Source organism: Genypterus blacodes, unplaced genomic scaffold, assembly GCF_046128005.1.
Source record: "Genypterus blacodes isolate CSIRO-AG114 ecotype Tasmania unplaced genomic scaffold, CSIRO-AGI_Gbla_v1 ptg000156l_1, whole genome shotgun sequence".
NCBI classification, from domain to species: Eukaryota; Metazoa; Chordata; class Actinopteri; order Ophidiiformes; family Ophidiidae; genus Genypterus; species Genypterus blacodes.
The window spans coordinates 1,580,561-1,590,357 of NW_027466957.1; the positions used below are offsets into that span (position 1 = coordinate 1,580,561).

The 9,797-nt window shown below is 42.8% G+C and overlaps 2 protein-coding genes across 4 annotated transcripts; one reads left to right on the forward strand and one right to left on the reverse strand.

Annotated features, from left to right (window-relative positions):
• Window positions 1–256: 256 nt before the first annotated feature.
• Window positions 257–4,569, forward strand: otud3 (OTU deubiquitinase 3). 3 transcript variants are annotated; one of them, XM_076166763.1, is made up of 9 exons: window positions 257–359; window positions 955–1,258; window positions 1,519–1,667; window positions 2,213–2,325; window positions 2,413–2,535; window positions 2,699–2,831; window positions 3,089–3,130; window positions 3,242–3,429; window positions 3,858–4,569. In XM_076166763.1, the coding sequence occupies exons 1-9, from the start codon at window positions 263–265 to the stop codon at window positions 4,020–4,022; spliced, it is 1,314 nt and encodes a 437-aa protein (XP_076022878.1). In that variant the 5' UTR covers window positions 257–262; the 3' UTR covers window positions 4,023–4,569. The 3 variants fall into 3 exon arrangements, with proteins under 3 accessions (XP_076022878.1, XP_076022879.1, XP_076022880.1); XM_076166765.1 differs by having other exon boundaries at window positions 265–359; window positions 1,028–1,258; XM_076166764.1 differs by lacking the exon at window positions 3,089–3,130.
• Window positions 4,570–4,882: 313 nt separating this feature from the next.
• Window positions 4,883–7,761, reverse strand: bcas2 (BCAS2 pre-mRNA processing factor). Its single transcript, XM_076166766.1, has 7 exons — window positions 7,595–7,761; window positions 6,945–7,037; window positions 6,787–6,857; window positions 6,275–6,436; window positions 6,126–6,176; window positions 5,957–6,037; window positions 4,883–5,757 (listed from the first exon to the last, which is right to left on the reverse strand). The coding sequence occupies exons 1-7, from the start codon at window positions 7,685–7,687 to the stop codon at window positions 5,631–5,633; spliced, it is 678 nt and encodes a 225-aa protein (XP_076022881.1). The 5' UTR covers window positions 7,688–7,761; the 3' UTR covers window positions 4,883–5,630.
• Window positions 7,762–9,797: the final 2,036 nt, after the last annotated feature.

The following is a 9,797-nucleotide window of genomic DNA, read 5'->3' on the forward strand; positions in this document are numbered from 1 at the left end:
GGGGGTCACATTTTTACACTCATACATGAAATGACTCAGTACATGCACAAGGGGGTTGTTTGCCATTGTTGAAATCTACAGGCTAAAAATATTAAAGGAATAATCTGGACATTGAAATATAATTACAGATTAATGTTTACGTTATTGTTTGCTGTCAGACACACAAATGGCGACCTTTTGACGGAACACGTTACTTAAGCGCGTTATGAGCTTTTTTGGCCTATTCCGGCTTCTGTACTTAATGACGTTTAAGGAAGTGCGTATGCGGAAATCAATTGTAAACAAACACGGAAAACCAGTCCTTTCCGTTTCTGAGGCCAAAATACACACGTATCTTTATCCGAAACGCCGTATTAAATGTAAGTACGAACGTATGTCCCGCGCCATGTTGTCAGTTAGTTTATCTGTAGCCTAACTTCTTCAGTAACTGAAGAGTCGTTGTGTAAGCGCGTTAGCTAGCCTTTGAAGTTAACGTTAGCTAAGTAAGCTAGTGGACGCAAATACTTTTCAAATATGATTTAAGAGCCCCGCAGTCAGATAACTATAAGACAACTAACCACACTACTAACTTGATAGTTTTCGCACTATAAGGAAACATTCCGTTTGTTTAACTCTCACTTACAGCCCTGTCATTATGAAAGCCACATTCCGCTAGCGTTCATCAGCAGCAGCGTCTTTGTCATATTTTTGCCTAAACTTCAATATTTAATATTAAAAAACACTTTGCGAGCGTTCTCTTTTCAACCTGCACAGTTAACAATTTACCAAACAACCTTTCATCTTAAGATCTAAGGTATCATTGACAACACCTTTCTAAGACATTGATCAGCTATCTGCACGTACAGCTGAACAGAAGAGTAACCTAAGAAAGGTGGCCATGGTTACACTACAATTAATAGATCCAGTGTGTGGTCAGGTCTCAGCCCCTCTCTCTGTTCCTGTGTGTCTGTTTAGGTCCCAGATGTGTGGCAGTGGTTGATGCATGTGCCATTACACCACAATTAGGAGATATACTTTGGTGTTTTAGGCCAGCAGACACATCTACAGCCGCCATGTCGAGAAAACAGACAGCCAAACCTGTACGGAGCAACAAGAAGAGCGAGTTGGAGCGCAAGAGGGATGAGCGGGCAGCACGGCGAGCCATCGTTAAGGACCGCAAGAACCGGCCTCAGGATGGGGATGAAGGGGCTGAGTTTCTCAGCTTCTCCAATCAGCTCCAGGCACTGGGGCTCAGACTGAGGGAAGTCCCTGGAGACGGGTAAGAGTCTAGCTGAACTAGTCCTATGTCTAACTGAAGTGTTTTGTATTGTGTCAGTTATTTCACCGTATAGGCAATGTATCATTTCAGCCATGAACTGTCAGTGTTCATCTTAGTTGAAATGTAATTTGTTTTGGTTGTGAACTGACACCACTCGCTCACAATTGAGAGAGGGAATGCACTTAGGAGACATGAGCCATAACACCAAGCCATTCATGTAAATGCAGTCACATTTAATGCGATCACTGTGCTCCCTGCAGGAATTGCCTGTTCAGAGCTCTCGGTGACCAGTTAGAAGGTCACTCTCGGGGTCACCTGCGGCTTCGCCAGGAGACTGTTCAGTATATGAAGTCCCACCGACAAGACTTTGAGCCCTTTGTTGAGGATGACGTGCCCTTCGCACAGCACTGTAAGAAAGCAGCTCTGTACCATTTGAGTTAGTCTCTCAATTTGTCAGGATTTGAAGTTGAGAAACTCTGTTGATTCCTGTTTGGTCCACCAAGGAGGTTATCTTTCCTCCTCTATGTATGTCTCTTTTTGTCTACAGGATATCTCAGAAAGTAACAAACTTTGATTCAGTTTCCTTGAGAGGGGGTCATTGGTATAGGAAGAGTGGATTACATTTTGAGGGCAATATGGATGAGTTGCTTTACTTCCTCAAAATTGGCAAGATGTGGCATGTGTCACCATTTTTGCATATTATTAAAGACTAAAAGACTAATTTCAGACGTCTGTGTAGTATGATGGACTGTCAGTAGGTAAAATTTATTCTATTTAATTTCTAATCTGATTTTAAGATAATAATAAATTGGGCCTTGGTGGAGGTATGAGAGCGCCAATTGCCCTCTGTCTTAGAACACGTTAGGCCAGCTTCACCAATAGAAGAATAAAACTCCTGCGTGACTGCAGGCTGAGATTTAATTGCAAATAACTTCATTTTGTTTCCTGCCACAGTGTCCAACCTCTCTCAGCCCGGTACGTTTGCCGGCAATGACGCTATTGTGGCTTTTGCCCGCAGTCAGCAGGTGAAAGTAGTCATCCATCAGCTGAATGCACCACTGTGGGAGGTATGAATGTGCAACGACCTTTCACCCTTGTTCTAATGCAGTATTACTGTCTCTTGTCTAAAGTCATGTATTGCCTTCCCTTTGCAGATAAATGGGGTAGACAAGCAGGGGTGCAGAGAGTTACACATAGCCTATCGCTATGGAGATCATTATGACAGTGTGAGGCGTGTTGGAGACAACTCTGAGGCTCCTGCTCAGCTCCGCATAGAGGTACACACACAGCTGTCATAGAGAGCTTCACTAGTTAGGATTTTATAGCACGATTCTCAGAGAAGAGGTGAACAGAGAAGAATTTTTTGTTGGCAATAATAATCTATTAAAACACTCATAATGGCAATGCAACAAACGTTCACGTGTGTCTTTTCAACTCCAGAATCTTCTGAATTCCCAAGGCCACCAACGAGAGTTTGGGGACGGTCAGAGGGACAGACAGAAGAACCCCTCACCTATATCCTTGGAGGAGGATAAAGTGATCCTGAACTCTATCAAGAACCGAGGAATCCAGGGTCAGGAACATTCCCATACCTCTTTATGTCTACATGAAGAAGTGGAGAACAACTAGCCTCATAATCAGTTTCACAGTAAAGCCTCAACTTCCTCTGATGATTCTTTCCATTCATTGTCCAATCAGCTGACATGTCATTTACATTAACCCGGTTGTTCGCTGCCTCTTGTACTGTATTAACCCTTTCCTCAATTGAAATCAAAACTGTCATAAGTCTGTGCATACTCCTCTCAGATTTTATAACATGCATCAAAACAGGTACAGCAGCGCCAGATATCCAGGAGATGACTCATACAATATGTAAGATAAAGTAAAAACAATAAAACACTGCGGTTTCATAGCAAATCAATTCTCAAATCTGTGAAATGAATGACCATGTTCTACATCTCTCTCTGTCTCTCTGTCTCCCAGGTGATGAAGAGAACCTGCTCCAGCTGAGTGCAGCCACTATTAACGCTGACTGGTTGGTGGGCACTGTGCTGGGTCAGTCTTGCCAGGGTCAGTGTACGTCAGGCTCCTGCTCAGCCTGCAAAGCTGTGGCCTCAGACTGCAGCGAGCACAAACAGCCAGCGGAGGGCAGCAACATACAGAAATCTAAGGTGCAAACATGACAACATATCTAGCTGCAGTGTGCATGCCTGCTATGTGCATGTGTGAACCAGGATTTCTGTGGTCATGACAAGCACCTTAAATTTAAAATGTGCTTTCCAGGCATGCACATGTTTTTGAAATTGAAGAAATATACCCAAAGTTTTGCAAAAATCAGGCAATTATTTAAATAATGATCTTAATCTTAGCAGTTGAGAAGTGAAAATAATGACGGTGATGTTGACATTTGCTAGACTTCAGCGATCTGGCAGCGAGTCATCATTACAGAGCCAGACAAAGTTTTTATAAAGCCTGAATATCTGCTTATTACAGTGTGAATGTCCTGGAAATGTGTGAAGTCTAAGCATTTGTCACCAAGACCAACATCACCAATTTAAATCACATTTTAAAGCAACCTTTTGTTTCTCCTCATCTCCAGGTATCGAACAAACAGAGGAAAGAGCAGCAGCGGCTGGAGAAGAAGAAGCGTCAGGAGGAGAGACACCGGCAAAAGTTTCAGCAGGGCAAAGGAAACCAGGACCAGAACCAGAACCAGCCGGAGAATGTTACTTTAGTACCAGCTCTCAACACTCTCAGTATATAGACTCGAGTATGGCCAAGAATACCCACTGCTACTCCAGCTCCTGGGAGCCCATGCTGACCATGGCATTTTGCACAGTCATATTTTCTCCAGTGACAGTGGGTGACTTTTCCTAAAGAAATTCTCATTTCTTTGCAAACAGTATAACGGTGCCTGCGATTTTGTGTGGGGGTGTGAGTGTGTGTGTGTGTGTGTGTGTGAGAGAGAGAGATGTGTGTGAGTTGAGAACAAGAGTGGAGCGACATGACCTGACATGCAGTGTTTGTGTTGGATTTAGCTTTTATTTGTGGTCTGGGTGGAGTTGGTATAAGTAGTAAGTCCTCAGGCTGGGTCCACTTACTGAGCTTACCCAGCCACACTGTGCTGGAAAACTCTTCCCGTGGCAATCATGCAGATAATCCAGTGCATCCAGCCACTGATTGAGTTGTTATTCATTCGGACGTTAAGATATTTGTGTCCTACATCTGGCCAAAGATGAAAGCTGATGAATGATAGTTAAGCACACCGTATAATACCAGTGAAGAATGTGGCAATAAATAACTTATCATTTCTTGTTTGGTGGCCATCAGGTGTCCTATTCAGTACAGGTCAGTAAGTGACATGTTTTGTGACTTTTTAAAATGTCACACAAGGACTACAGACACATTAACCCTTCACAGCATCTTGGCTCTCGGGCAGGTTACTCATTGAACCACAGCCATCCTGACTGTTTATCTTATCTTACATGCAGTATCATGCTTGATCTTTCCCCACAGCACGGCTACATCATCTTAAAGGCATCTATATGCTGGGACCCCTGCATCCAAACAAACACCTAATTAAATTAACCAAATGAACATGAGCCCAAATCATACAATAAGCACTTAACTCAAATTTTGTCTTTAATTCATTCATTCTTTAAACCACATACAGTTGGTCAACAATACACAAAAGAAAAACCAAGATTTCTTCTGCAGATTTCCGAGGCATAATGCAACAAGTATCCCCTAGAATAGAGATCATGTATTACACATTTCATGACAATCTGAGACCCGCGTGGTGAAAACACTGCTACATATTAAGGAATATGCTGTGGTGCCACCACAGCAATGAATGGAGAATTAGAACACCTTTATGGGCAGAGGTTCCAACTTTGAAAGAATGAAATGACAGGCAGAGGAGAAAGGATTTCTGTTGGAAGAAAGAACTCGTACAAAAAAGGAAAGAGGAGAAATGATCAATTAGGGAATTTTCAGGAAAAGTTCAGGGTGTTTTTATCTAGATATAAAAAATAACTAAATGGGTGCATGTGAAGGTGAGGGACATTGAAATAAACTTTTCTTACCAACAGAGTTCATATCTGCACAAAGTCATGATTGGTAATCTAACAAAAAGAGAAAGTTAAAAAAAAAAAAAAAAGCCACACAACAGAGCTGCTGATCGATGAAGGCAGTGTCCCTGAAATGCTGAGTCATCCAGCATATGAACTTCTTCATGCTGACTGTAGAATGGCACTGGATTCATCCAAATGTGACTCCAGTCGTCCAGCAGAATCCATTCAGTCTCTTGACATCAGATGAATCTGTTTTTAAGTCTCAGTAGAGTGTAACTCTGGGTGGATGCTGTAGGCCTCTAGAAGTCCTGTCGGATATTCTCTTTGTTCTCGTCCCCCTGCTGTTGTCTCAGCTGAGCCACCTCGTTCTCCAGCTGGACGATGGCACGCTCGATCTCGTAGTTCTTACTGACCAGCGACACCCAGCTGTACAGAGACAGAATGTTAAGAGCTCGGTTACACGCCACAAACGTTTCTTTGTTCATGACACCTATTGTGCTGTTTCACATCATGGATCACTTTCAGTGCTTGCCACCTTTACATAATGTAATAGTTTTGTCTTCCAGAAGATTTTAGATTAGTGACTGTATGTTGTAGATGGACGTGAGATTATAAGACAACATACTTTGACTCCAGTTCTCTGAGTTTGGCTCCTCCCGCCAACTGGTCGTTCTTCCGTTGCCAGTTCAAATCTTGAATTTGCTTCCTTTAAGAAAAACATTTGACACTCTTTGAGAACACTGGTCAGATAGGGAATCATTACGTAGAGCTGAAGTGTCCATGCGATGACTCACCTGAATTTCTGAAGCTCCTTCTGAGCCATTTCAATCATAAAGGCCAGGTTGCTGAGGGAGGAAGAGAAAGTCACATGTCAGCTGTTTGTAATGACAGTGAGTCGGTGTCACGCGTGCTCTTCAACAAGGAAACAGCTGCCGTCACTCACTCATTATAGACTTTCCATGCGTTGGTGCCGTACTGCAACATCAGCTCCAGGTTCTCAATGCGGACCGCTTGGTGCTCCAGCTGGGACATGGAGTTGTTCACACACTCCTGCCACGTTAAGATGTCATTCTTCTGTCCTGACAGTGGGGCAGGCAGCTCATATCTGCACAGGGACAGGGGAAACGTTGAAAAGATAGATTTGAATCAGCAAGTCCCACACAAATCAACAAAGGTGAAGCTGAAGCCCCAGAGCAGAAGCCCAAAGATATGAACTTGAATATGCTGTGGAAGAGAAAAATAAGAATAACCTCTGGTTTCATAAATGCTGTCGTAAATGACTTCATGTCATAAATGCTGTGTCAGAATTAAGGATAGCAGGTTTGATCTTTGGTCACAAGAGAAGCTTCGTTTTAAAAGTCAAAATCACACAGTGGAACACAGTTTGTTAGTTGTCCTCCATTGTGTCGATGGTCTGGACCTCCAAACATAAAACCCTTCAGTGTGAGAAAGTACCTCTTCATGCTGAGTAGCTCCATCGGCTGCCGAGATGCCAGCCGCTCGAACTCATTCCTCATGATTTCAGTCTAGAGGGGAATCGACAGCATTAAGACAATAAAACACTGCAACATCGTGAGATGCCTTGCCGGATTGATATGCAAAGGGTTGCTTACCTCAAAAGTAGCGAAATCAGGTGTGGGCATATAGCTCAGGTAGTTCTTTGTGGGTCGGTATCTCCTGGTCTCCTCCTCCACCAACGCTGCAGCCTGGAGGAGAACGACACAACGGAAAGATCAAATTACCTGGAAGCTTCAAACTATCTGAATGTGCATTTTCATGGAAAGTGAAATCCACTGACAAACAAAACCTTCTTAAATCCATCACAGGACCTACAAACGGACCAGTTTCTCTACGGACTGGAGCATCTGTCGGTAGTATTGGCCCCGCTCAGCCTTGGTGGAGGTATGTGCTGGGACATTTTAATCTGCCAGTCCAGATATATGTTGGAAAACTATTTTGGATGGAAATTTGCGAGCTATCCTCGTGTATTAATGGGTTACTAATAGGATTTTGATTCTAAAACAACCATGTAGAATTAAAATAAGAATAAGAACTTGATTTAAGCCTCCACGCCAAAAAAAACAACACCCCCATTAGAGTGCAGTCATATTGTACCTGAAGGTTATGTGAGATTTTAAAATCAGATATATTATTGTTAGTGATTTGTGAGTTCCTACGTTCCCTCTCCATCCAGAGTAAGCATGGCTAGCTAACAGTTGGCTCGCTGTTGTTAATCATCCTCCTCTTCTTCTATGAAACTCACCGCCTCCCTGACTCCTGTTGCGTCATAACCCTGGTCAAAATACGGCAGAGCGTCGACAAACACTTCACCAGCCACGGAAGCTGTCCCGGCCATTGTTTTAAATTATTGGTTTTCTCTGAACTGTTTCCCTCTTAACTTTGCGTCTAACGCTAACCGGAACAGCAATAGAAAATATTTCCGGGTAAAACCTTCAAAATAAAAACTTTTCATTTCAACGGATACAGCGGACGACGTGCTGATATTGTTATTAAAGTGAACAATCTTTAATGAATACACATTCTAAAATGTCGTCTTACATCAAATAGCGGACAGCATGACATAGTATGTCAAATTAATTAAAGTTCTTGAATCCAGTTCTGGTTACATTTTATACACTATATAATAGCCATGGCTGTTACTTAGTGACACCTAGTGGAGCGGAGTGTAACTATAGCGTAATTTTTAAAAATAATTTAAAAAAACACTGACAAAGCCACTTTTCTGTTGGATATTGTGTTTTACTGTTAACCTCACTCGGCTGGGGTGACATATTTGAATTTCTTACACATTAACCATAGCAGGTACGTTTGATGGTATGCGTCTGACGTGGGTCATTCCGAAAAGTTCTGTTCAAGCTGTGCTCAGGGACAATGGCAAAACATGATTAAAGCCATGAGTGGTGCTGGACTCCCTAACCTGCCATGTGTTACTCACACCCAGCAGGCAGTTAATGAGGGCCTTTTGGCTCAGAGAAGCTTAGCAGGTGGCAGTAAAATGGTTGGACATTTTAAACATTCCAGCCTACTCCCACCTGGAAGACATTCAGATGCAGCCCAATATGCCTAAAAGAATAGGATGCTCTTGAGAAATTTTGCTTTTAAATACTTGCACTTTACATTTCATGCCGGTTTCACAATGTTTCACACAAATGCAAATCACACACATCTGAAAGTTGTGCGCACCCCTCCTATACACACACAAACATGCAGCGGAGGACAGCCAGCAGCCAGCGCCCGTGGAGCAGGTTGGGGTTCGGTGCCCTGCTCAAGGGCACCTCTGCAGTGCCCTGGCGGCAAACTGGCAACTCTTCGACTGCTAGCTGCCAGTCCACGCATTTTGGTCCCCAAGGGACTCGAACCGGCTACCCTCCGGTTCCCCGAGTCCCCTATGATCCCGCATTATCATACACAGAGGTCATTCAATGTGAGAGGAGCATTGCAGTAATCAGCCTTGGAAGATATAAAGGCAAGAATTTCTCAAAATCTTGGTATGTTTTTGAGATGCCAAAAGGTACATTGTGTTTTGATGGTGGTCACAACACTGAAACTATTGAACTACTCTTCCCAAATAGAGCAATCTCAGTCTTGTCTTTATTTAATTGGAGGAAGTTTTCTTGCATCCAGCCATTCACATTTTCAAGGCACAGACACAGAGAGTGGGACTGAAATCATTGGGTGAAACAGCTAGATAAATCTGCATAGCTATCATAAGCTCTTGGAAGATAGTGCACAGGGTGGCTTCACTTACACAGACACAGAAAAAAAACGACTCTATTGCAATGCAACTATACTCTATCCCAGGTCAAGTGTAAAATGACAACGGTGTGGCCAATCCTTTGAGGTATCCCAAAACAAGTTTCAGAAAATCTTCCTATCATCTATATGGAATGGCCAATGAGATTGAAAATGAATTCATGAGTGCATTGCAGAAGGTGAGATCATGCAAACCGGCAAAGAACACAAAAGAAATGAAATTGGAAAAAACTTTACGTTGTGAAAACATAAATTAAGAACGCAGAGTCAATAAAAATATATATAGAGAGAAAGTAGATTAGCAAATTGTGCTAAGCATCATGGAGAATGAATTTGTACCTGCTCCAGATGAGTTTGTTCATCTCAACATCAAGGTGGCAGATGTTCTGTCCGAAGAAGAAGAGATAACCAAAAGCACGGGTTCCCAAAGATAACACCCGTCTATCTTTATGGAAACAACTAACAGTTGGATTGCAGCCATGCAAGAATTTTTTTTTCTCGCTCTCATTCTCCCACCAGAGCCTATGATGCAATCTGTAGCTACCGGCACTACATCATCCTGTAAAAACTGTACCTACGAGATCATCGAACCAACAACACTGATGTCATCCACAACTGTGTCCACACTACTGTGTCTTTTCTACATAACCGTGGCTTTCTGCTGTTGACCAGTTCTCCTCTCTCTCTCTCTC